The sequence below is a fragment of the Eublepharis macularius genome, chromosome 6, assembly GCF_028583425.1.
Source record: "Eublepharis macularius isolate TG4126 chromosome 6, MPM_Emac_v1.0, whole genome shotgun sequence".
Classification (NCBI taxonomy): Eukaryota; Metazoa; Chordata; class Lepidosauria; order Squamata; family Eublepharidae; genus Eublepharis; species Eublepharis macularius.
The window spans coordinates 145,236,428-145,264,405 of record NC_072795.1 but is presented as its reverse complement, the minus strand read 5'-3'; the positions used below and the strand labels follow the sequence as shown (position 1 = coordinate 145,264,405).

Below are 27,978 nucleotides of genomic sequence, written 5' to 3'. Positions count from 1 at the left end.
AATCCTAGTTATGAAGTGACTACTCTGAAAAAGCATTTGGGAAAGGGGGGAAATGCACCAGATTATCCATTGTGGTCACATTTGCAAATTTGGACTCTTGAATGCAGCATGCCAGTTCTTGAATTGTGCGCAAGATGCCTTATGACACTTCCATTCCTGTCCATCATTGGGCTGCAAGAAAGGGGGAAAAAAATATCTATCAGCATTCCCAGATATAGATTGGTTTATCACTGAAAGCAACATGTATCCACCAGCAACACTATAAACTGCAGGGTTAAGTGACTGTTTTCAAACAAAGAAGATTCAAGGGCAGATTAAAATGTGAGATTGCTGAACTTGAGTTCATTCACAAGTTCAGAAAAATGGAACCTCCAGGGCTTAATAGAAATAAGAGATTTCTATCTCACTTCAAATGCTAAGCTGCATTGTGTCGGAATATCCCAATTCCCTTCTTTGCAATACCTCTCGCAGCTCCAGACTGGGATGGATATAAAGGCTCCATTCCCCCCTTTATCTGAAGAAGGGAGCTCTGACTCTCAAGAGCTCATACACTGAAAATCTTGACCGCCTCTAAGGGCCTCTGGACTCAAATCCTGTGGCATGGTGAAGTGACAAGAAGGACTTTAACTTGTTGCTTTAAAATATTTATATGCAGCTTTATCCTGTGCTTCATGCAGCTGCTGTGCAGAGTGGAGTATCTCCGTCACATGCCCCCCCTCCCCTTAATCAACACGAGGCACAGTTTTTGGGGAAGTTCTCCTGCACAAGCCGTATTGGAATGTGCTCCCGCACAGACACCCAATTCAGCTTGACTAGGGTTGAGCAAGAGAACTCCCCTAGGAATTCCTGAGGGTTAGCTCTACCTGCCAGAGGGAAGTGGGTCGTAGAAAAGACTCCTCCCTTTCCCCCCCCGTCTCCCCCTCTTCTCAGAGCATGAACTTTCCCCCTCAAGCAAGGCCCCTGAGCTGGCCGGGCACTTGCGTTAGAGTTGGGCCTGCCAACAGAGCATCCTCTCGTGTTGCTTCTGAGGTGTTCCGAGTAGCTTGAGAGTAAAAGTGTTCTTGAAGTTTTACTCTCTTTGTTGACCTCGCTGCCCTCCAGAACCAGCCCTACATATGGGGACAGGAATCCCTGGAGACGGGGAAGAGGAGGTTTAAAAGGGGCTTTATTGTTTAAGATCAACCCTGAAGGTCACTGGCAAGCAGAGCAGCCAATCTAACTTGGCCAGTAGATCAGTTCTTCCCACCTGATCTAGCAGAAAAGCAGGTGACTGTGGTTCAATTTGGGCTTCCAAGCCAGCTTCAAGGGCCACCTCAAGCAGAAAGCTTGAGAGAAATCAAGCCATATCCCAGAACCGTGTGCAAAAAAAAACCTAGACTGAGCAGGGAGGCTTGGACAAGAAATGCCTGGACTGCTTGGACAAACCAGGACCTCTCACCCTAGTTCTCTGCCTATGGCCAGGAAGCTTCCATGATCTTCCTGGGCCAGGCACGTATGAAGGAGAGGAGTGGAACAGAACATGACAAGGCCTATATATGAACGATCTTTAAGAATATGTGGCAGGATCCAGGTCTTACTTTGGCAGAGTCCATATTCTCTTCACAGCTGCGAATGAAGAAATGCCTCGTTAAAGACTGTTAAGCATATGATATCGCTATACAAGGCCATGATTCACAGACTGCCTCCTTGGCAGGGTTGGCTCAACTGCACGAACCCTCCAAGTTGTCTCATAAAGTGGAAATATTTTTAAGGAGGCATGTGTACAATGATGCTATGGTACAGTTTTGAGAGCCAGTTTGGTGTAGTGGTAAAGAGCAGCAGCACTCTAATCTGGAGAACCAGGTTTGATTCTCCACTCCTCCACTTGAAGCCAGCTGGGTGACCTTGGGTGAGTCACAGCTTCTAGGAGCTCTCTCAGCCCCACCCACCTCACAGGGTGTTTGTTTGTTGTGGGGATAATAATATACTTCGTAAACCACTCTGAGCGGGCATTAAATTGTCCTGAAGAGCGGTATATAAATCAAATGTTGTTGCTGTTATTATTATGGAGTATTTTTGCCACTGGTACTCTGATCGTACAAGCCACTTTTTGTTCTTGCACTCTACTGCTTCTTCCAGGAAGGGAAAAATCGTCTCATGTTTCTCCTTAACAAGTCCCTTCACTTAGTCCTCTTTCAGGAAGGCAAACTAAAAATGAGGAGCCACCTCTTGCCCAATTCCCCCATCCCCATCCCCATCCCCATCCCCATCCCCATCCCCATCCCCATCCCCATCCCCACACACACACACACACACACACACACACACACACACACACACACACACACACACACACTCCTCACATTTCCAGATTACATGGAAGCGTGATTTTGAGCTCTCTGCTTAACTTTCCCTCACAGGATGGTTGTGAGGGTAAAGTGAAGGGAGAGAGATGTCAGAAGCTACTCTGGATTCCTATTAGGAAGACAAGCAAGAGTATATATATATATATCTATCTAAATAAATAAATTAGTATAAATATCTGAATAAGGGAGCTAGACACATCCTCTGTGTACTGAAGTTTCCCAGATTCAGTCCCTAACATATCGAGTAAAATGGCAAGATGTTTCCTTGAGACCTTGGATTGGTGCTGCCAGTCAGAACAGACAATACTAAGCGGGACTGACCAAAGGTCTGGCTACACAGAAGGCTTTATACACACATATGCAATTGGGAGAAAACCTTTCTGTGGATGAAGGCATGCAACAATCCTCCATGACATGTGAGCGCACCGGAAAGCCATGACTAGCCATGGCTTCCCTGTACACATAGTGAAAATAAACACAAATGGGTAGGTTTATTTTATTGACATAAAACATTAGTAAGAACAAACCGCACAGTAAAATATCATACCATAAACAGCTTGGACTAGGATCGGGGAGGCCACTTTGTCATGGAAGCTCGCTGGGAGACTTCAGGCCAGTCACCTTCTCTCAGCCTAACCTACCTCACAACATTGTTGTGATAGTAAAATGGAGACGGGTAGACCAGCATATGCCACCCTACGCCCCTTGGAAAGAAGGGAGAATGAAAACATACTAAATAAATACATAAACAATGTGCCTTCCGTGTAAGAATGTGATCCTATGTATGGGCATTTTCACTTTTTCTTGTTACCTCAAGTCACCAGTTTGAGCCCTTTTTTGTTACAGCCGTTTTGTCACTTGCATTATTATTCCGTTTGTTTTGTTGTTTTAATGGCATTTCAGTGCCACTTTGACACAACTGATATAAGGTTAAGAAGTAAAAACTGAAAATGTTTCATGGAGGAAACTCAGCACGGGAAACGGACATGATTTCAAAAATAAAGAATCACTGGTCCACAAAGCAGCAACCTTTGCTACCACTCCTGATCACCGGCCCAACAAATTCTGTTAAAACAAACAGCTGTGTTCCACGAGAGAGAGAGAGAGAGAGAGAATGGGTGAGAGGAATGTTCCTCCTGACTTCCCGATCATAACATACACAGCTTTACCAAAGAACGGCCCTTGCAAATAATGGAACATAAATCCTTTCAGGGCTATTTTGAGATTTCCAAAGCGGATGGGATTATTTCATGGCTACAGTCTTTTCTGCTAGATGACTGTCCAGAGGTTCCCATGTTATTAAATCTGACAAACTACTCACAAGAATCAGTAATTATTTACTTTGGTGGGGGAAGTGTCGGAGATGACACTGCTTGTCATCTCCAACTGCAATTCTCATTACCGCGAGCTGAAGTCTCTTCCTAAGATTTGGGGCCGCTTGCCAAGTATCACGGTTCTTGGGAGAGAGGGAGGTCTCAAAAGTTGTGTACACAGAGCTTCCAAAGAACTCCCCACAGTCTTTCAGATCCCAACCCTACTGAGGAGAATAGATCCCAAAACAAAAAAGCATGGATATGGGACAAAAGTGGGATATCAGTCTTAAAATGGGGGATTCCAGTATAAAGTAAGTAATGGTAGAGAGCCGAGGAGCCCAAAGGACTATCAACACCTATATGGACCTGTCCAGTATTGAAATCAGAAGCCAAGGCCTTGTTCTTCAGATCCCCCATCTTTGGTCCTTAGGTGGAGAACAACCAGGGACAGAGCCTTCTCTGTGGTGGCACTCTGATTACAGAATGTGGCCTTGCTGAAACCAAGCAGATCTGAGCCTAATCAGTGGTTGGAAAAGAGAGCTCCTGAGAAAAGTATGCATGTACACCACCTCAACATTCACAAGGACCATATACAAACATGGACTCCTTTGAACCTCTGTTATGGTATCCCGTTTTCTCTAGATCCTCTGGGGATGCACATATGAGACTTTATACAGGTCCCCAGGGCTCTTGGATCCTAGGTACATGGATCCCAGGTGCCCCCATCTAGACATTTTAAGAATATTAACAAGGCTGCTGTAGGCCAGTCACTACAACTTTAGTCTGTGTGTGAAAGAAGGATTCGGCCTACCCCTTTTCTCCCCTCAGGTAGAACAAAATAAACTCAGAAAGGCTGTCAGAAGTCAAAACACAAACTAGAAAAAGAAGGTTTCACACACAAACAAACTAATGGGGCAACTGTAATGAAACCATAGAATGCAGAACAAAATTTAGTTTCTTACTATCTAAAAGCACAAAACTTCAGGCATTCTCCTCCTTGGAGGTGGATCGACTTCCCCCCCAAGAAGCATTGGGCTTGGCAAAAGAGTGACAAAGGCTTGCCCCTTTTTGGCCCCATAGTTCAAGGGGTTCCTTAGAAGTAGGGACCTCTCTTTTGGTCCAATCAGGAGGAGGGGTTCATTCTCCTTACCACCAAAGCAAGATATGACCAATGGCATTAACGATTTCCTCAAGATCACAGGGTAGGTGATGGGTAGAGGGGAAGCAAGAGGTGCCAGACCAGAGGAAATTCTCCACTGATCCCAGCTGGGTTGACAGTTGTCAGGTCATTGTGACGATGGCCACGTGTGACATGCTATTGTCCCCCTCCCTTTACCCCAAATCAGGGGTGTTTATATGTGTCATTCATCTCCATGTAATGGAGTCTGGCATTCAACCCAAACATGACAGGCTGGTTTTCTAGCCAAAAATGTAGATGATTAATGCAGACGTTGCTGATTCTGTTACAGTTTAGTCATGCTGCTCTCATCCTTATTAAATTTTCTATATAAGCTATCTTGAAAACTATTGGTGACAAGGCAGGACACAAATCATGCAAGTCTGATCAAAAAATGCACATTTATATCACAGGGCTTGTAGGGGAGGTCTGCTGCTCATTTTGTTAAAGATATATATCTATACGGCATTTAAAATTTCAAGTTGCTCTTTTTGTTCATTTGTATTTGGTGATTTTTGTCAGCCATCTTGGAGATTTTGCTTTTAAAAAAATCTAAAGCCAAGATACAGTTCATATAGTTAAGTTTTAAGTGGGCAGTTGTACTGGTCTCCAGTAGAACAGAAGGATGAGAGTCCCGTGGCACCTTAGAGAGCAACAAGATTATCAGGACATCAGCTATCAAGATTCAAAGCTCTCTTCTTCGGATACTCTGCTAAACTTAAAGGTCTCTAAGGTGCCAATGGACTCAAACTCAGCTGTCCACTTATTTTAAAAAAATCATACCTCGTACTAGCCAGAGAACCACTTTGAGCAGCAGGACTCTAATCTGGAGAGCCGGATTTGATTCCCCACTCCTCTGCTTGAAGCCAGCTGGGTGACCCCCGTGGGTCAGTCACAGCTCTCTCAGAGCTTTCTCAGCCCCACTCACCTCACAGGATGATTGTTGTGGGGACAATAACAACATACTTTGTAAACCACTCTGAGAGGGTGTTAAGTTGTCCTGAAGGGCAGTATATAAATCGAATGTTGTTGTTGTTACTACTATTAACATCATAATGCTCGCAAGGAGGCTTCTACATGAGATAAAAATGTAAAACCAAGTAAGTCTCATCCCATAAAAACTACTAATACTAATGGTTAAATGCCATTTATAATAACTATCAATACAAAGGTCAGACAAGTAGGGGGGAAATGGGCAAAGTCAACTGGAAGGGGGAAATGTTTAAAAACAACCATTGTGGTATACTGGCTAAAGTATCAGGCTAGGACTAAGAAGGCCTCGGTCCAAATCCCAACAGAGCTATGAAGCTCATATGGTGACCTCAGGCCAGTCACTCACTCACTCAACCTAGAAATGTTTTAAATAAATACAATTTAATGTCTTTATTTATTTAGATAAATAAATAGCCCACCTCACAGGTCAGCAGAGAGGGTAAAACAGAAGACAAGAGATCCCTGTGCTGCCCTGAGCTGCCCTGAGAAGAAGGGCGGGATAAAAATTAAATACAGAAATAGCAACACTAATAATAATATTAAATATTAATAATGTTGGAACTCTCACAAGGCTATTGCTTGAATCCCTCTGGGAACATCAGTTCACAATTCCCTCAACGAAAAGCACACAGGATGGAGTTAGGGATATTGCTGCAAAAGATACTATACTGCTTTCCTGGTACTGACTGACTATCAATTCTGAAAAGCAAACGAGAGAAGTTTTTTTACAATAAAGAGCCATACATAGTACACTCTTCGCTCTGCTTTCTGACATTCAGCCAACTGCCTGCTGGGAGGCTCTTTCACACAATCGGAAATACTGTGAAAACCAAAGAGCCGCGTGCCCAATAATTCAGAAGAGGCCACTCGCATCTACTTGTACACCCCGTGTAGGGCTCACTGCAGATGTTCTGCCGACTGTGAAGCAGTTCCTGGAAGCAGGGCCAGTGGGCACAATTCTGTTCTCATTGTATAGAGTTATGTGGGGGCTGCCAAGACCTCACATAAAGAGCAGCTGTGGGACTTTACCCAAAGACACGCATGTTTCTAGCAGAGATGCTGCTAATACATATAGCCAGGGGTCATTTTGTAGGAAAAGAGCTGGAGGAACTCATTAGCATAACTGATTTGCATATGCCACACCCCTTGACATCACCAGAAATGTGTCATTAGCATAACTGATTTGTATATGCCACACGCACACCCTGACATCACCTATCCTGGCTGTTTTGGACCCAATCCTGGCCATTCAGGGCCGAAATTGGGCCCAAAATGGCAAAAAGGGGCTGAAAATGACCAAAAAGGGGCCCAAAATGGTCAGGATCGGGCCGCTGCTGAGAGGGAAAGTGATCCACCACCTGTCAGAGGCCCGATCTGGGCCGTTTCGGCCCCAATCCAGGCTGAAATGGGCCGCAAATGGCCGAGAGTCAGGTGGGCGGGGCCACCTGACATGTGACCTCTTTGTGGAACTACCGGAACTGCGTTCCTGCGCGTTCCTCCTCAAAATGAGCCCTGCATATAGCTGTACTGTTCTGATTTGAAAATCCTGTTTCTAACATAGGATGCAATGGTAGTCATCTTTTTTTCCCCACACTAACAAAAAACGTATAGAAATCTTATGAGAACCAATGCCTGTTCTTGCATCAGTTTGGTATGTGGCGTAAAAGCAAAGAATTAATTGGGTGACACAAAAAGAATCACAAATGACGTGTGGACAGAGGCATGCACGCACACAATAAAGGAGAGTCTACTTGTACATCCTTCGTTTCAAACTTTGCCCATCCCTACGCACCTTCCTTCAGTCCTCTTAGGGAAGACAATTCCACCTGTCTTTCATCTTCCTTGCAGTTTGGGTTTTGTTCTTTTAATCCTCCTCTGTGATTTGCCTTAGCTTCCAGTTTGAGAGCTCAATCTATTTGGGTAATCTCTTCCTTGTAACTCAGAGACCACCTCTTGGCTAGTCACATCACAGCCCCCAAGGGCCACCATTTCTTCCTGCCCACTGAAGGAAGTTGGGAACCCAGACCCATACAGGGAGCAACATGCATCCACACAGCAGCCAAACCCTGCATTTCACATCTTTGCAGCCTCCTCCTCAGGATGCTACCCCACCTTTCCATTTAGACAGGCTTGTAGGCCCAGTTCCTACGTGCAACAGAAAAATGAGAAATAAAGCAGATCCTCGGCTGTGCCCTTATAGGTGAAGGTCAACATGTTCAATGCTTCTTTCTGAACAGAAAAAAAGAAGATTCTTCACATATCAAAAGGAGCATGTCAGAGACGAGGAGAGTTGACTCTAGCCTTCCCCCCAGCTTTATTTCTTTTCCCTTTGTGCATGGAATTCTTTCAGGGAGAAACACTGAAATATATGAATTACTACCTGAAGTTGCCTTATCTAGAGTTAAGCTATGAGTTCTGTGCTATCTACTATAGCTGTCAGCATGGCAGCACACATAATTCCCACTCATAGCCAAGCATAATGGCCCTATATATCCCCCTTCTTACCCACGTTCCCTCCGCCCCACAGAAGCCCCCTCAATTATTGGTCCTCTTTTAATGTCTTTCATTGATTTAACAACAACAACAACAACAACAACAACAACAACGGCTTTTTTTCAGCGGGAATGTGGTGGAATGGAGTTCCAGCACCTCTTTAAAAAGGTCACATGGCCAGTGGCCCCGCTCCCTAATCTCCAGACAGAGGGGAGTTTAGATTGCCCTCCGCACTGTGTGGCACAGACGGCAATCTAAACTCCCCTCTCTCTGGAGATCAGGGGGCGGGGCCACCGGCCATGTGACCATTTTCGCCAAGGGCAATTTAAACTTTTAAAAACTCCCCCCTTGTTCCAGTTGACCCAAAGTGACGTCATTAGGCGGTCTTGAGTTCCACCACCTCTTTTCCCAGAAAAAAAGCCCTGATAATAATAATAATTTATAAAGCACCATCCAGATGACTGCCCTGTATGCAATCTAAAATCTTGGACCATAAAGACAGAGGGAGGCACAGGTGGGAATAAGTCAGAACGGACATTTGTTTACAGTTTGGTGCAGTGGTTAAGAGGAGCGGGACTCTAATCTGGAGAACCAGGTTTAATTCCCTACTCCTCCGGTTGAAGCTACCCAGCTCTTCCAGAGCACTCTCAGCCCCACCCACCTCACAGGGCTGTTGTAGGGATAACAACATACTTTGTAAATCGCTCTGAGTGGGTGTTAAGTTGTCTTGAAGGGCAGTATATAAATCGAATGTTGTTATTATTTGTCAACTGTCTTTATTTCAACAAGCTCAGAAGGGTGTACATGGGGTTTCTCAGAGTGATGCTCAAGCAGTGCCGTGCAGATGCTTCAGGGGTAGAAGGAAACCCACTGCACTGAATCTAGTACACGTGTGCAGAACAACGAAACATATACAGGAGGTATCCCTCAAGATATCCTGACAAATTCAAGACATTGATTAACCGGGGAGAGGGCATAAAATAGATACCGACAACATAACTACAAAAGGTTGGCATGCTTTTTTAAAAAAAATACCCATGCATTTTAACAGTAATATCTAGCCACTGATGTGTGTCCTCGGTCAAATATTCCCACTTAAGACAACCAGCTGCTTCACTTATATAAACTGTTCTTCAGCACCTCCCCATCTCAAGATCTGTTGGACCCAAGAGGGCTTCTCTGCCTTACCATCAATATGAGAAACTATATAAGCGTGAAGGAGGGAGCACAACTTTCTGTCGGTTGTTTGGTCTAACCCTTGCTTCCAAAGTCCCTATCAGCAGCTGTGTTTTCCCTGCCTAAGTAGATTGCTGCCCCTTCCCCTTTGAGTCCTCCTGACTGCCAAGAGGATTCTGGAGAGCCAATCACGTGTCTGCAAAGAGACAGCAGTATTCAACCATTTCCAATCCCCAACCTATGGAAGGGGTGGAGAAACTACAGCTCCCAGAAGCTCTTGGTCACTCCAAGCGACTGCTATGCCCCCTCCACACACACACCAGCACAGAATTCCTGAGGGCAATTTAAACATGGAGCTGAGGAGGCAGAAGAATCCATCAGTGCAACTTTGTGCTCGTCCAGCAGCCCCTTTAAAGTTCGCTTCTGCCCATGTAAAGCAAGAAGTGGGGGCTTTCCTGCCTCACCCACACCCTTTAAGGCAGCCCTTGACAGCCAGATCGGGGGGTGGGGGGAGGATAGATAACGATTGGTGTTTTTCGGACAGAGAAAGCCCAACAGCGGCATAGTTCTGGGTTCTAATCCCATCTCATTCAAATATACTCAGCACATGGCAAGACCCCTCAGTTTCCTACATGTAAACTGGGAATAATAGCAACCCAGAGGACAAAAACAAGGCAAGGCGGGGAGTGCTCATGCTTCCGTATTTAAAAGTCAGGAATACAAGAAATACTTGCCCAAACCCAGACACCATTTGTTCATATCCCAAGAACCTTACAAGAATCCTTGAGGGTCCGCCATTACTTAGAAATGCCACGGACATTTTTAAAGCTCTAACGGCCAGAAGAATCGCCGGAGACCACAGCATCCTGATCCTAATATGCTCCTGAGGAACGAGCAACACTCTCTCTTTTGCAGGCAGAGGAAGGTTGCAGAGTAGCAAGCTGGCCAGACTGGGAAGCGGGATGTACTAAAACGAATGACAGGATTGCCCATTGGAAACAATGGGAAACGGGAATGCCCACTGACTTGAATGGGCTCCATTGAAACACATTAGAGCAAGAAAAGAGGTGCGACGAAAACATGGAATGGATTTTGAAGGAAAGTGTCTGGGCCCAGACAGACTGTTCTGGGACTGGAATGACAGGCCCCATGCTGGAATGACGGCCCCTGGGTGTGCCAGAAGGGCTCTGGGATTGGAATGACAGGCCCCATGCTGGAATGACGGCCCCTGGGTGTGCCAGAAGGGTTCTGGGATTGGAATGACAGGCCCCATGCTGAAATGACAGCCCCTGGGTGTGCCAGAAGGGCTCTGGGATTGGAATGACAGGCCCCATGCTGGAATGACGGCCCCTGGGTGTCCCAGAAGTGTTCTGGGATTGGAATGACAGGACCCATGCTGGAATGACGGCCCCTGGGTGTGCCAGAAGGGCTCTGGGATTGGAATGACAGGCCCCATGCTGGAATGACGGCCCCTGGGTGTGCCAGAAGGGCTCTGGGATTGGAATGACAGGCCCCATGCTGGAATGACGGCCCCTGGGTGTGCCAGAAGGGCTCTGGGATTGGAATGACAGGACCCATGCTGGAATGACGGCCCCTGGGTGTGACAGAAGGGCTCTGGGATTGGAATGACAGGCCCCATGCTGGAATGACAGCCCCTGGGTGTGCCAGAAGGGCTCTGGGATTGGAATGACAGGCCCCATGCTGGAATGACAGCCCCTGGGTGTGACAGAAGGGCTCTGGGAGTGGAATGACAGGCCCCATGCTGGAATGACGGCCCCTGGGTGTGACAGAAGGGCTCTGGGATTGGAATGACAGGCCCCATGCTGGAATGACGGCCCCTGGGTGTGCCAGAAGGGTTCCCTATCAGCAGCTGTGTTTTCCCAGCCTAAGTAGATTGCTGCCCCTTCCCCTTTGAGTCCTCCTGACTGCCAAGAGGATTCTGGAGAGCCAATCACGTGTCTGCAAAGAGACAGCAGTATTCAACCATTTCCAATCCCCAACCTATGGAAGGGGTGGAGAAACTACAGCTCCCAGAAGCTCTTGGTCACTCCAAGCGACTGCTATGCCTCCTCCACACACACACCAGCACAGAATTCCTGAGGGCAATTTAAACATGGAGCTGAGGAGGCAGAAGAATCCATCAGTGCAACTTTGTGCTTCTCCAGCATCCCCTTTAAAGTTCACTTCTGCCCATGTAAAGCAAGAAGTGGGGGCTTTCCTGCCTCACCCACACCCTTTAAGGCAGCCCTTGACAGCCAGATCGGGGGGGGGGGGGAGGATAGATAACGATTGGTGTTTTTTGGACAGAGAAAGCCCAACAGTGGCATAGTTCTGGGTTCTAATCCCATCTCATTCAAATATACTCAAGACATGGCAAGGTTTTAGAGACTGCAAAGCCTGATGCAACCAACTGAAAACCTAAAAAAAAGGGAGGAATAGAGGACTAAATTCCACCCCACAGCTAAGAACATCTCTGCCCGTGTGTAGCGTACTAAAACAAAGCCAACAAAAGTATTTCAACACGCATGCCCATAGGAAGCCAATGCAGAATAGGCTGCGACAGAGGTAATGCTCTTGGCTATTTGGATTTTTCTCTTTGACCAACAGGCCTGTAAACGACTTGTCTGCTTCTCCAAAGCTTTCCTTTCTCCCTTCCTTCAACCTGTTATCTTCCCCGCCCTGGGATGAAGGCAGACATGAATATATTTGGGGTGGGGGTGGGGGGGGGGGGATGCAAGCCACTGATGCTGGCTCATTCTTCCGGCTGAGACAGACCTTTTGCAGGAAGAACGTCCCAGTGAATCGTGCCTGGTGCGTACAAGGGTCTCTGTTTGTTGCAAGGATGCATGTCTAGAAATACGTGGCGACAGTCATCCGTGCCTGAGTCCAGGCATGTGTTTGCCTGCGAGGAATGCAGAAGTCATAAAACGGTGATGCACGATGAGCTGTAAACGGAGGCGGCCATTAGGGTCGCGTGAGAGAGTCCTGGTGTTCGGTGACTTCCCGGGTGCCCTGGCCAGGCGGTCCAGGCAGGCCTGATCTCACCAGTTCTCAGCAGTCAAGCAGAGTTAAGCCTTGGTTAGTATTTGGACAGGGGCCCCCAAAGAAAGGCAAGGGTGGCCACACAGAGGCAGGGAAAGGCAAACCACCTCTGCGAGTCTCTCGCCTCGATGACCCCAGCAGGAGGCACCGTTATTCACTATGACTTCTGGACACTTTTCTATCACCACCGACTTTCTGGGTAGGTCTCAAATCTGAGCGTGCACTTACTTCCCACCAGGGTCTGGAAATACATCTTTCCACTGTAGGGCCCGTAACCCACTGCTGTCCGGGCTCGCACTTGGAAGGCATATATCTTCCCTGGGCTCAGACTGGAGATGGTGGCCATATTCGTCTCACTGGTTACCATGAAAGAGTTGTCCTCATCTTCTGACTAAGAATCAACAACGAGTCACAGAAATTGATAAATACAAATTCCATGTTGTCCTTCTCCTCCTCAGAGCTCCCCACCCAGACCTAACCAGGTTTTTTCTTTTCATAAGATGAATGTTGACCCTTCCGCTTTATGTTCTACTCTGTGGGTTCATCAAACACTTCCTCAATACCCTCTATGGAATCACAGAGTTGGAAGGGACCTCCAAGGTAATCTAGTCCAACCCCCAGCACAATGTACGAAATTCACAACTACCTCCCCCTCACACACCCGAGTGACCCCTATACTGACCTCAAGAAGATGAGTGGCCAATGGCAAAAGAAAGAATGGTTTGTTTAAGAGAAAGAAAGATGATCGCTGGAGCCAAGTTCTGCCCCTGGGACTGGAATTTCCCACCCAATGTAACGTCTCTAAGTTACAAATAAGAAGCATTACAATCATTTCCCCTCTGCCTATTTTTCTCTTAAGGGTCTGTTCCTACACTGACTACAGAGTGTTCCTCATGTTATTATGAGAGGAATTCTCCTTCCACACCATTACAGAACTGCTCATGTAGTTCGGGAATGTTGGTGTGGGAGATAAACACGGGTTCACAACTCCTATGTGACCGCCCAGCGAATCCCCCCCAAATACAGCCACTTACAGTCTTCTTTCTGTAAAAACAACAACACAACATAATACACCCCCCCACTTCTGTTACAAAAATGTTCCATATGAAGTTTTTCTTCAAGAAAACATTGACCTACGGGGCCCTTCCAGGGGTTCTGGAGAGACAGCCCCTCCTAATAACCTGCAAAACACTACAGAATGGAAGATTTGTTCACTTACCGTGAAGCTTCCTTTCTCGGTGGTCCAGGAGTAGGGCAGTCAGGACTACTGGGTAGCTCCTCCTCCTCTTGAGCAGGGTCGGAACGAATCATAGCGATCCTCGGGGGAGGGGCTCCCAGGCTGTTTCAGTTCCTTTTCAAGCCCATATCAGTTCCCCATCTGTCCGTATCCAGTCTGCAACCAAAGTCCTCCGGACAACCATAACATCAACTAACAAACAATACCACAAACAGGAAAATAAGGTAACACTTTTTCGGTAAAACCTAAGCTGGGTCGAGACTTCTGTCATTATGTTCTCCACCTTAGCCGCTGTCTCACCCCCTTATTTGAGTTTCTGGGCGGGATTGTGACTGCCCTACTCCTGGACCACCGAGAAAGGAAGCTTCACGGTAAGTGAACAAATCTTCCATTCTCCAGTGGTCTGTGTTGGAATAGGTGACTCAGCCTGCCTTTGGACACTGGGGGGCGCTGCATGTCTCTTTGAATGTAATGTATAAGTCTAGCAATCTGCCACTCTCTTGTCTAAGGTGGGAACGCCTACTGACTCCTCCTCTCTTGCCTCTGTGCTTCTTGGGAGATTTCACACCTTCCCTCATGCTCTTCTAAGACCACGCTCCTCATGGAGCTCTTCTCTTTGTCCACAAACCCTCTTCCAGCCTCGCTGCCTATATTTTCAGGCCGTGGTATTAGCTTAGAGAATGTAACTCTATAGATAGGTTCTTTCCCTTGATATTACCAGAAGATATTGCTATGGAGAAATCTGCTACAATAAACTGTAAGTTCTATCTTTCTATGAATTTTGTCTGAGGATTAATTAATGCACATTTGTGAGGGTTTAAACGCTTCTGACTAAATTACTCTGCTATGTTACTCTGCTAAGTTACTAAACTAAATATATAAAATACCATAAATCTCTAACAGTCTGGAGTAGGGCAGTCAGGACTATTGGGATATATGCATAGCAGTGCTCCCATGGGTGGGCACACTAGGCCTCCAGGACGTGCTGTAGCACCCTCCGGCCAAAGGCCGCGTCGGCCGACGCTAACTGATCTATTCTGTAGTGCTTAGTGAATGTGTGGACTGACTTCCACGTTGCGGCCTTACAAATCTTCTCCAAGGATGGGAAAGATATGCTGCCGAGGTGGCTACACCCCGCAGGGAGTGGGCTTTGACTCCTTCCGGGGGCAAAAGATTCCTGGTCCTACAGGCCAGTGCAATACACTCCCTGATCCATCTGCTCAGAGTGGGAGGTGACACTTCTTCTCCCATAGTGTGTTTTCTAAAGGAAACAAACATGCTCTCGCCCTTCCTTATCTGCCTAGTTCTATCAATATAGAAGCTCAGGGACCGTCTAACATCCAACTTGTGCCATTCCCGTTCCTTATCATGACTTGGGTTTGGACAAAAAGAAGGCAGAACAATATCTTCCCCTCTATGGAAAACCGAATTTATCTTAGGTATGAAGGCCGGATCTGTTCTCAGAACAACCTTATCCTGGTGGAAGACACACAGGTCCTTGCTAACCGAGAGGGCCCCAATCTCAGAAACCCTCCTAGCTGAAGTCAGACCCACTAGGAAAACAGTTTTAAGGGTCAGGTTCTTTAAAGAATGGGTCGCCATTGGCTCAAAGGGTTCCCTAGTGAGCGCTTTTAGCACCAGGTTCAGGTTCCAGGAAGGGAAGCGGTGAACTGGAGGTGGATTCAGCAACATAGTCCCTCTCAGGAACCTCTTGACGTGGGGGTGTGAGGTAAGAGAGGACCCTGACTTGGCACCCCTGATGGCTGAGATCGCGGCCACCTGTCTCTTCAACATACTGGTGCTGAGTCCTTTATCTAGTCCATCCTGCAAGAATAGCAGGATCTGTTTCACAGGGGCCAGAACTGGGTCCCATCCGTTCTTCCTGCACCAGTCATTGAACACTTGCCACGTTCTACCGTAGCTCTGGTTAGTTGATCCTTTCCTCGAGGCTAACATTGTGGAAATAACCTTGTCAGGGTATCCCAGGTCTCTCAGCTGACCATGTTCAATCTCCAGGCCGTCAGTCTTAGAGAGGTTGGATCCGGGTGCTGAATGCTCCCTTGTGTTAGAAGATCTTCCCTGTGTGGCAGAGTCCACGGCTCCTCGCATGACATCCTCATGAGGTCCTGAAACCATGGTCTCCTAGGCCAGAAAGGCATAATTAGGATGACATCCGCCTTCATGTCGAAGATCCTCTGGAGCACTCTGTGTATTATCTTAGGCAGAGGGAAGGCGTAAAGGATACCTCTCGGCCACTCCTGAGTCAGCGCATCTACTCCCAACGCTTCTGGCTCACTGTGTCTCGAGAAGAACTTTGTTACCTGTCTGTTCTTTGCCGAGGCAAATAGGTCCACCCCCGGGGTGCCAAACCTCTGGCAGATTGCCGCGAACACCTGACTGTTCAGGGCCCATTCCGAATGGTCGATTCTGTTCTGGCTCAGCCAGTCTGCTGTGACGTTCTGTAGGCCAGTGATGTGGCTCGCTTTTATCAATATGTTCCTTTCTGCCCAGGAGAAGATCTCTTCTGTCTCCTTGGTCAGAGCCTTGGACTTGGTGCCCCCCTTGCCTGTTTATGTAGGCCTTCGCTGTCATGTTGTCTGTGAGGATCATCACATGACTGCCTAGCAAGTGGGGTTCGAACTCCGCCAGCCCGTTTTTTATGGCTTTGAGTTCCAGGAGGTTTATGCTTGCTTCTCTTTCCTCGGGTAGCCACTCGCCTTGTGCTCCCCAGCCCATCAGGCTCGTGTCCATTGTGATTAATGTCCTGCTTGGTTCTCTTAGCGGGGACCCTTCTGCGAATCTGTGCAGGTCCCGCCACCAGTCCAGGTCCCTGGACAACGACTGAGGGACCTCCACCAGCCTGTGCCACTTGTTGCATATGACCCTCCGGTGCGGGCGCAGGAAACTCTGAAGTGGTCTGGTGTGAAACCGGGCCCATTGTAGGGTCTCCTGGCAGGACACCATCATGCCTTGTAGCTTGGCCAGTTGCATCACTTCCACTGGTTTGCCTCCTTGTATTGACTTGATCAGGGATAGTATCTTTTGTTGTCTCTCTGTAGAGACGAAGGCTTTGTCCAGAACTGTGTCTACTGTCACCCCCAAGTGCACGATCCGCTGGGTGGGTTGCAGTATACTCTTCTCCCGGTTCACGATGAAGCTGTGATCCTTGAGGCAAGCTAAGGTCTTTGCAACCGCAGTCTGTGCCGTTTGAAGGGATGGCGCCTTATGAGGATGTCGTCGAGGTACGGAGACAGGGCTACTCCTTGGACTCTGAGGAAGGCCACCAGTGTCACGAGCACCTTGGTGAAAACTCTCGGAGCAGATTTCAGGACGAAGGGAAGAGCTCTGTACTGGAAGTGCTCCCCGTCGTAGGCAAATCACAGGTACCTCCTGTGTGAAGGGCGTATAGGAATATGCAAGTAGGCCTCCGACAGATCTATGGACGCCAAGAAGTCCCCCTTCTGGATAGCTCCCGTGGTGGACTTCATCATTTCCATTTTGAACCTTCTTGATCTGATGTGAAGATTCAGCCATTTCAGGTCTAGGATGGCTCTGATCTTCCCGTTCTTTTTCGGGACTATAAAGGAAACTGAATACACCCCTTGTTTATTGAAGCGTGGTGGTACCTGTTCTATTGCCTGAATTTGGAGCTAGTGCTTGATAGCTTGTTTTACCTTCTGATGTTTTTGGAGAGACTGACTCCTGGGCACCTGGATGAAGCGTTTGGCTGGGACCTTCACGAATTCCAAGGAATAGCCCTTGGATACCGTTTCCAGAACCCACTTGTCCGACACCGTTCACTCCCACTGAGGCGCAAAATCTTGGAGGCGACCCCCAATCTGTATCACCTCCGCATGAGACGGATAGTCATGCCTGACTATTTTTCTTCTGTCCCTTGTGTTGGCCCAGTTGGTTTTCTGTATGCAAAGGATCTGGTGTCAGATCTAGGTTTGGTTTGCCACTTATTCTTGAATGGTCTATCCATGTTCTGTCTGGGGGCTCTTCTGAAGTCCCGAAAGGAGTGCCTTCCTTTGTACCTTGAATCCTTTCTTTTTGATGGTAGGACTTTCTTCTTCTCCACATTTTTCACCAAGTATCTGTCCAGCGCCTCTCCAAAGAGTTTTCCACCCGAATATGGGATTGCTGCCACCCTGCTTCAGGCCTGCTGATCCACGTCCCAACTCCGTAGCCATGTGTTCCTTCGTGCTGCCACATTGAAACCCATGGCCCGGGAAGACATCTGGAATGAATCTAGGGTGGCATCCTGAATACACCCCTTGATTTTCCTGGAGTCATCAGAACTTAAGGTATAAAACTTGTGAAAGGCAGATTGGTACAATTTGGGCTTGGCTGGGTTACCCCATTCCATTTTGAGGACGTCATGAAAAATGGCAGGCAAGGGAACGCCTGAATGTTTAGGTCCCATCTTAGGTAGAGCCCTCTCAAGACCTTGGGGATGGGAGGGTTCCGTTTCTGCCGTGCCTACAGTGTGTTGTGAAATTTCCAGGGTTCTCAATACTTTGTTAAACAATTTGGAATACATCTCAGATGGAAAAAGCCTAGATTGCATTTGGCTATTATCCACCTCTTCCTCTTCAGACAATTCCCCTTCCTCACTCCCTGATGATCTATGGGATGTTTCGGAGCCCTCTAGGAAATCGTCTGAGTCACTAGATTCCTCCTCCTTCCATTCCCTCATTTTCTTCCTTTTGGGTTTTAGTTGAACAGAGGGTTCTACACGCCTTTTTCCCTTAGAGGTACTAGGCTGTTGATAGTCTTTTTTATGGGAGGCTGGATGCCTTTTTAAGTTCTTAACTGCATCCTCTATCCCTTTTTTGATTTCTGTTTGAAGCCAGGCCAGGATATTTGCTTTGGCTTCTGGGCCTGTTAGGTCAGGGTCACCTCTTCCCAGACTTTCCCCTTGAGAGGGGTGGTTTAGTCTTAGTGGCATAGGGGACTGCGTGCAAGTTAGGGAGGACTCAGCCCCTTTCAGCTCTGCTGCACCAGCCTGTGACATCATTCCCACCAATTCTTCCCGCCTAAAGTAAAGAGAGGCGTGGGCGGGCATTACTATATTGCTAGCACAGCATCCCCTTTAATGCCTCGTCCTATTGCTGGGATTGGGGGTCTCTGATGAGGAAGCATTGACCCTTCTTAGCATCCATTTATGTCCCCTTTCTTCCCCGGGGTAAGCTCTCTGAGCCAATTTTTCCCACCTTTTCCAAGAGAGTGGGGAGCTTGCCGCTTTTTTTTTTTTGCTGGCTTGTCCGAGCCCAAAAGCGGCCAAAGGGAAATACCCTTCCTCCCCCCCTGCTTCGAGGCTCCAAGGCCTCTCCACGGGTCCCATTTTTACTCACGTGTAAAGTGCAAACAGTGAGGCCAACGCCGCTCCGGAAGGCTCTGCCGGGCTTCTTCACTTCCCGTGACTCTTCACAGCGTTCTCGGATGCTTTTGCGACTTGCCTCTGCAGGAGCCGGGTCCTAGCTGACTAGGATTGTCGGCTCCTGCACTCGCCCCGCGGCGTTTCTGCCGCCCAGTCTGTAGCTCGGATTCAGAAGGAGGGGGGAGGGGTTGCAGGCACACGACCTTCCTTTCCCCAGCGAGCTTGCTTGCAAAGTCTTTCAGGATCACTGCTCCAACGGAGCAAAGTGTTCCGCTTCCACCTGCAGAGCAGGGCCGGAAAAAACTGCAGCAGCCTGGGAGCCCCTCCCCCGAGGATCGCGATGATTCGTTCCAACCCTGCTCAAGAGGAGGAGGAGCTACCCAGTAGTCCTGACTGCCCTACTCCGGACCACTGGAGAAAGGTGAACTATAAATGACTTATATAAATATTGTCACTGTATCAAATAAATAAAAGTCACTGGACCGTATCATTCAATTTCAGTTATGTAATGTATGTGTTTGGATAACAGATGGTGCTTCTAAATACTCAATTATTTACACATTATTTAGGATAATTTTTGATTTTATACTACTTTTGTATACCAGAAGGTGAAAAATCACTTTGACTTCAGATTTATTTAGAAAATACTTATCCTGCCTCTCCAGGAAATGGCTTTAAATGGGGCGGGGAAGGATAGCAACTCAAACAAGCCATTAAGAACCAGGAACACCCTTCAACAAAAAGCAAAAGAGACACTGAGCAGCCAAAAAAGATAATCCAACCCACAAAACTGCTAAGAAAAGAAGAAAGCCCTGCATTAAATGCCTAGAGAAAAACAACCATTTTGGTCTGGCACACCAAGGAAGCTAAGATGGGCCTTGTCCACCCTCATGGGAGACCCCGTTACACAAGGGAAGTGCCAGCACTAGGAAAGGCCCTGTACCTCCCCTCTGCAAGGAGAACACAGGCAGCAGGGCCTAATGAGAAGATATTAACAAGATTTTAATTCTGTACCGCCTCTAACGTGTTACCAGAATTGCCAAACCCATGGAGGCCCTGTGACAGGCAAAGATGTCCCCTGGCTGGCCCAGAACACATGTACGGTGGGGTATTAAAAACAATATTTTGTGATCTTTAACCTGTGTATACTAAGGTCCAGAACCAGCACAGAACCCAGAATAATGAGTGAGAATAAGCACTCTTAAAATGGAAAGGGTTTTTATTGAGATACAAGAAATATGAGAGAGGGAAAGTTTGCAAAGCAATAAACCAAAAACCATTCACTAATAGCTACTTGTCTATAAGGGAAAACAAAAGGTAGGGGAATGAGAGCATATGACCTGCCCTGCAGAGAGGGGGACAGTCCATTGCTCACTGTCTTGGAGACCCGGGTCCTTCATTAGGGCCAAATTATTCAGGGGCGAGGCTCCAAAGTCCTTGGGGAGAACAGCCCTCCGGTTTAATCAGCCAGGAGTACGCTATACGGAGGAGCACGTCTGCATTCAGTTGCTGCTTTATGAGCCACAGCTGTTAGCTTAACTTTAGCAGGAGGCAGACTCCAATTTCTACCCCAGAATCCCATGTTAGAACCAAAGTGGAGGCCCAAATATGCCCCCCCCCTTAAGGCAAGAGTCCGGAGCTACAAAAGGTGATTGGTTCGAGACAGAGCTCTCCCTCCCAGTGTCCATTTGCCCGCAGAACGCCTACTTGTATCTTATGGTTCCTGTAAGGAGGTCAGGTGCGGCCACGAAGACCTCTCTGGTGTCTTCCACAAAGGCTACAGCGCTTGGGGGAAGTGTTGTTTTCCCTTTTCTGCTTCCCAACACCAACTTGGTGCATTTCTGCACTTCTAGGGATTTCCCTGGCTTTTCTCTGATCCTCCTCAAACCTGCTTTCCTCCCAACTTTTGGGAAGGATTGAAGACAAGACTTTGATGGCTGCTGTATCAATATGTCATCGAACCAATAGGCGTAGCTGCTTCTCTGAATTACCAACCTTCAGTTCAGAGGACAGGCTGCACCTGTTGGGACAATGGTATATTTATGCAAGAATGTTCTGAAGCAAAATCCCAGAAAGCCCAGTTGGCCCAGGGGAGGGTGGGTGGCCATTCCTGCAGCACTTGGGCAGGGAACTGGGAAAACCTGGACGCCCCCTGGTTGATGCGTTTTATTGGCAGCGGCACCGACAATGGGAAAACCACCTCTCTTCTGCCCCCCACCAGCTTTCTCTCATAATAAGTATGTGAATACACTCATTTCGCTTGTCATCCTATTATACGTGCATCCTACTGGGCTGCTGAGGGGGTCAAGCTGGGATACGTGGGTCTGTGTCTCCCATTTTGTCCAGCATTTCTCCACACATTTGTGGACTCAAAGTGGCCTACAGGACACAGCAGATGGCAGAAGCTTTGCCCTCAGTGGACACAGGAGGCAGAGTCCCTTTCAGCTTCAACAGGTGACAGCAGCTGTTAGGCGGGACTGCCAGGAAGGGGATGCTGGGGGTGGGCGAGATGCATGGCCAATGAGGACTTATTAGAAGGGCCCAATCCAGTTGTTTTCCTGTGTATGAAATGATAATGCCTCCAGGGTCACTGCATAAGCAGCTGCTGCCCTATGAAAGTGTCCCACAGCAATAACAGCTGTCTTTTTTAAGTGAAGATGCAGTTTTTCTTTGGTTCCCAGGACAGGGGAGGGTTTGCTCCAGAGAGGGAGGTCTCCAAGCCATATGCCGCCATCTAAGAAGGTCTGTGCATACAGCCAAGTTGAGGGGGGGGGAGGGCCATCAGAGGCACGGGCAGGATCAGCGGGAGGTTCTGCTTCCCAGCCGGTTTTGAATAGGCTAAAGACCCCCCCCCCTTTCCATTGGTGAGTCCTTGGATGTTGTTCCCCAAGATTTCAGAAGCAAGTGGGCTCCATGAAAGAGGTAGGGAGCACCAAGCGTGTCACTCCTGCTCTTCCTTTGAAGCCCATGGGTAGATTTTTGCCCCCCCCCGAGCGGTTCTTCACACCAGCTCTGTAAGGTTGGTCAGTACTATTCTTTCTCTATTGAATATTATCTCACAGCTCCCCAAAGGAGATCACATCAGGCACACTGCCTTCTCTCCCCCCCACCCCCCCCAAGCAAATCCGTCAGTAAAATGCATCTGGCAGGGAGAGCTGTGGTTATCGAGGGCTTATACTACATAGAAATTGGATGCTTTTACTGCTGCAAACTAACACGGCAAACTGACTACACACCAAAAGGAGATGTTTACATTTACTAGCAAAGGAATGTTTTGGTTGCCTCCCCCCTAATTGCATCTTGTCCCTCCTCTCCTTCTCTCCCCTCTCTCCCCTCCTCTTCTGTATCTGCCCAGTTTTGATCAGGCATCTGATGAAGAGAACTTGATTCTCGAAAGCTTATGCTGCAATAAAATTGGTTAGTCTTAAAGGTGCTACTGGACTCTTTTGGATTTTGCTACTACAGACTAACACGGCTAACTCCTCTGGATCTAAAACCAGTTATGTTTGTTTAGTTTAGCTGAAATCCAGGCAGAGCAGTTGTCTGGAGAGGTGGCATGCAAGAGACCAGAGACTTGTTTTACTCACAGACTCATTCTAACCAGGTCTCCTGAAAGGAACTGCTGGATGCTTGTGTCACAGGGGACCAGAGAACCAGCTTAACTGACAGATTTACTGGGGGGAGGGAGGGAGAAACCTATGTGCTTGATGTGATCTCCTTTAAGGAGCTGCAAGGTAATATTCAATAGAGAAATAAGAGTACTGGCCAACCTCACAGGGCCAACGTAAAGAAACACTGGAGGGGGGGCAGAGCTGCCCAAGATCTTTAAAGGAAGAGCAGGAGTGACTCACTTGGTGCTCCCTACCTCTTCCATGGCTCCCACTTGCTTCTAGAAGCTTGTGGACAACATCCAAAGCCTCATCAATGGAAGGGGAGAGAGTCTTTGGTTTGCTCCCTCCACAACACTCCCAACCTGATGGGAAATAGAACTCGCAGGTGAATCTGCTCATGAATCTCACGGCCTTCATATGGCTTGGCTGTATGCACAGACCTTCTTGGAAGGTCTTGGAAACCTCCTTCTCTAGTTGGCCATGGAGCAACCCCCCCCCCTTTCCTAGGAAACCACAGCAATGCTGCATCTTCACTAAGGAACTGCTTAGGCAGTGACCCTGGAGGCATTAACTTTGCACATGCAGAAAAACAACTGGACTTGCCCCTTCAAATACGTTCCCATTGGTCACGGACCCCTCAAACAGCCTTTTCCTGACAGTACCAACCAACAGCTGCCATCACTTGCTCTGCTCCTCCCTTCCAGCCCTTGGAATCGTAAAGGGACGCTGCCTCCTGTGTCCATTGAGGGCAAAGCTGCCGCCATATGCTCTGTTCTTGTAGGTCGATTTGAGTCCGCACCTGAGTGGAGAAATGCTGGATAAAATGACTAGTGGCCAAAGGGCCCACATGCTTAACAAGGCTGGGCTCCTTTGCTGGGTGTACAAGTATTATTAGAAAAGAATATTTGGAGACACAGACCCATGTATCCCGACCTGACCCCTTCAAGGGCCCAGTCTATCACTGGAGGAACACTTGTGAGGCACATTGTGCTGGAGTGAACTATTTCCTGCTTTAGCACCTTGCACTTTAAGAAAATACTTAGATGGTTGTTAAACAAGTTGTATGAGCAAGGTTTAGCACGTAGCACTTTAACTGTGACCTTATTTAGCAAATTGATGTACTGTATTATTTATTGTTGTGGCTGACGTGATGATGTGTGGCGGGATTTATATATGATACACAACGTCTGATATATTACAGTTTATTATACCATAATTACATGTGATTGAATTGTGTAAGTGGTGATTCTGTATTGTTGATGTTAGTTAGGCTTCACGAATTTCCTTTGGGTTGCCCTTCAAGGGCCCAGCAGGATGCACATATAATAGGTAAACCGGAGAAACCAGAGAAAGGGGTTATCCACCCTGAGCCTGCGAAAGCGGGGAGGGCGGAATATAAATATAATAAATTAAATTAAATTAAATTACTGTGAGAAAAAGCTAGTGGGGGCAGGAGAGAGGTGGTTTCCCCATTGCTGGAGCTGCTGCAGATAAAACACAGCAACAAGAGGGTCTCCACATGGCAGGTTTCCCCACAGTTTCTCTGACCCAGTCCCCAAGATGCGGCCGTCCACCCTCCACTGGGCAAACGGGGCTTCTGCAATTTAAAGAAAACATTGCACCACAACGTTGTTGCATCAATATACCATTGTTCCAATAGGTGCAGTGTCTCCCCTGAATTCCCAGGGTTTTTTATTTTATCAAAGTAAAAACATGAATACAAAAAGAAAGAAGGGGGAAGGGAAAAGTTAATAAGGTCAAGAAGATTTTACGACTTATCACTACAAGAGTTCGTAGAATACAGAGTGCACAAAAACTTAATCTATTTCAATCTTTATTTATCCACATAGCAATAAAAATTGCAACGGTTAAGTCCCATTACTATATACTACACATATTTAGCGCCTCCCACCTCCTTCCCCATACTTAGTAATAAAAATTAATAATCAAAAAGGAAAAATTCCTCATTCCATTACTACTACACTATTTCATCTTATCTCTTTATGTAACAGATTAATATAGCAATCCTCTCTACTTATCCCTAACTTTATCAATGTTTCCATATCTACAAACTATTTTAGCAATTATATATTTGATTATGTATTCATACATTTCCCCCCTTGTCAAACTGTAACCTCTTATAAGCTATATACAATAAGTCAGTGATATATAAGCTATATACAATAAGTCATGTGATCTTATTCCAATTTATAAAACTGCAACATCTTATTTATTCTATTCTTTATAAGCAAAATAATTCCCCCATTTCTCTTCAAATTCACTTATTGGTCTTCTATTTATATAACTCGTCAGTTTTGCCATTACTGCATATTCTGCCATCTTTCCAGATTCCCTTGGTTGGACATTCATCTTCTTTCCATTTACTCACAAATGTCACTCTTGCCGCTGTCAACAAATATCTGAATAATTCATGTAATGTTTTATCAATATTTTCTGGTATTATTCCCAGCAGCATAGTCTGGGGTTTCAAGGCAAAATCTAGTTTTGAAATTTTTTGCATCTCAGCATGAATGTCTTTCCAATTTTTTTTTACTTTTTTTGCTTGTCCACCACACATGACAAAAAGAGCCATCGGCTTCGTTACATTTCCAACATGACCCTATATATTTCTTGTCCATTTTTTCAATATCCTTTGGCGTGATATACCATCTGAAAAACATCTTATACCAATTTTCCCTTTGTGTTTGATTCACTGTGAATTCCCAGCTTTCAGTTTTAAAAAAATAACTCTTTTGCAAGGAAAGGGGCAAAGATATGCCCTTTCCCTTATATCACTGCTGGAGAAGGGGCTAAAGAACTTTTTTGATTTAATGAAAGCTGGTAATTCAGAGAAGCTGCTACACCTATTAGTGCAATCCTATATTGACACAGCAGCCACCAAAGCTGTACTTCAATCCTTCCCAACAATTGGGAGGCAAGCAGGTTTTAGAAGGAACAGAGAAAAGCCGGGGAAATCCCCAGAGGTGCAGAAATGCACCACAACATTGTGGGGAACGTAAAAAAAAAAAAACATTTCCCCAAAAACACTGAATGCAGGAGAAGGGGGGTGGGGCAGATTACCTTTTTGGAAGACCCCAGAAATCTAGGAGGTCCAACCTGATCTCCTTACAGGACACCAATAGGTATTCGGAAGGCTAATGAACAGGGGGAATCAATCACCTCAGAGGCAGCACAAAATCTTCGCATTGAGATCTTCTCACCAGGCCCTGTGTCTGTGCTCTCCTTGCCGAGGGGAGGTGCAGGGCCTTTCCTAGTACTGGCACCTCACTTGTGCAATGTCACCTCCCATGAGGATCTCCCAGCACCTCTCTTAGCTTCTTTCATGTGCTTGACCAAAATATGTTTTATGTAACCCTGGCATTTACTTTCACTTTAGTATTTTTTGTGGCTTGGATTATGTATTTGGGCTGCTCATTGTGTTTTGCTCACTGTAGAAGGTATTCCCTGCTTCTTAATGGCTTGTTTGAGTTGCTATCCTTCCCCGCCCCATTTAAAGACATTCCCTGGAGAGGCAAGATAGTCATTTTCTAAATAAATCTGAAGTCAAGGTGATTTCTCAGTTGGTGAAAACTGGGAGTAGGGGGGAGTGAACAATACATCCCAACCCAATCTCCTTACAAACTTTAAGTAACAGTACTGGCCTACCTACCTCACCAATGGTAGCATTGCGATCTGCAAAAGTAGCATAAAAACAAAAACAACTCTACACAATATATAAATTATTGAGCATTCCGAAACATCATCTGTTATCCAAAAACACACATATCAACTAATATTAAAAGATATGGTAAAGTGACATTAATAGTATAGAGTCCAGTAGCACCTTTAAGACTAGCCAGGTGCTACTGGACTCTCTACTATTTTGCTGCTACAGACTAACATGGATAACTCCTCTGGATCTGTTACATTAATGGCTCCTGTTAAACTTTAAAAGAAATCAAGAATGAAAAAATGGGTGGGGTTAACCTCCCCTCCATTTATGAGGTAAATAATACTGAGGTGAGAGAACAAAAACTCAAACCCATCCTGGCTCTGCCTTAATTTTTATCTTCTAACCCACAATCTACATTGTATTGTATCATGTCTTAAACAGCTTTTTGGTTTGAATTGTTTTCCAGTTCTGTAATCTCAGTCCTACTGCACTGTTCATTGGAGGGCTTCACTGCTTGTTTTAATTGGTTTTTATTTTTTGTGGCCACTCGTTCTCAGCAAGAAAGGCAGACTGTAAAGTTAATAAACTACATGAGAAGAGCAAATAAGTACCACTATGAAGAAACATTTCAAGTTCTCCCGAGCCCATTACAATGTAAAAGAAAGGCTTTGAAATGCCCTTTTCCTACCTCCAGCCTTTTCCAGAATGCCCCCAGAATCTGAAGGAGACAATAGAGGTAGCAGTAGAGGGACGCTTCCACACCCCACAAGACACCAGTGCGAAAGGGACAGGCAGTTGCTGTAAAGGATCGCAAGTCTGTTAAAGAGACATGCTGCTGCCATATTTCAACCCAAAAGCACACAATTCCACAACAAAGGACCATACTTAAAAAACATTTTACAAATGTTTAGGGTCAACACTACGGGCGAACCTCAAAGGGTTGCTGTATTCCTACACCGCCTACCCAGTGGAACTGCTGAAAGCAAATGTAACATCCAGAGAAAGAATGAAGCATCCCAACCTGTTCTCCTTAGAGGAAGTTAATGCAATAGAAAATAGTAATGGTCTGCCTTGCAGAACTTCTGTGACTACCAATAGAGCGGAGGATGAGAGACCAGACCTTTGGATACTTACCGTGAAGAGTCCTTCTCCTCTGAGGAAAGGAGGTCATCTCGGGTGATGCGGGACACCCTCTCTCTTCAGTTCAGGTGACTCCACAAAGGAGTAACATTGAATTTATCATTCAGCAACTGTCAATACTGAGAGGAAAAACACTTGAGTTAACATGTACTGTAAATAAAGCATGACCCGGAGGAGGTAGAAGAATGAGGCAGCAGGGTAGAGGAGGACGGAGACCCAGCAAGGGCAAGATGTCCCCCTTGCCTCAGAGGAGAAGGATCCTTCACGGCAAGGGTCCAAAGGTCTGTTCTCCCTCTGAGGCGGAGGACATCTTGAGTGCTCCCAAAGCAGTTTCCACTTTCTGGGTGGGATGTGGTCTTCATCCGAGATCATGCGCTGCAGTACTTTCCTACTGC

General features: G+C 46.7%; 1 protein-coding gene across 2 annotated transcripts; it reads right to left on the bottom strand.

Moving 5' to 3' along the window:
* Window positions 1–153: 153 nt before the first annotated feature.
* On the bottom strand, window positions 154–27,678 carry LOC129331695 (ephrin type-B receptor 5-like). 2 transcript variants are annotated; one of them, XM_054982127.1, is made up of 4 exons: window positions 27,578–27,678; window positions 27,132–27,241; window positions 12,768–12,930; window positions 154–171 (listed from the first exon to the last, which is right to left on the bottom strand). In XM_054982127.1, exons 1-4 carry the CDS (start codon window positions 27,612–27,614, stop codon window positions 164–166), a joined length of 318 nt encoding a protein of 105 aa, XP_054838102.1. In that variant the 5' UTR covers window positions 27,615–27,678; the 3' UTR covers window positions 154–163. The 2 variants fall into 2 exon arrangements, with proteins under 2 accessions (XP_054838102.1, XP_054838101.1); XM_054982126.1 differs by lacking the exon at window positions 154–171 and adding an exon at window positions 2,757–3,049.
* Between the last annotated feature and the right edge of the window lie 300 nt (window positions 27,679–27,978).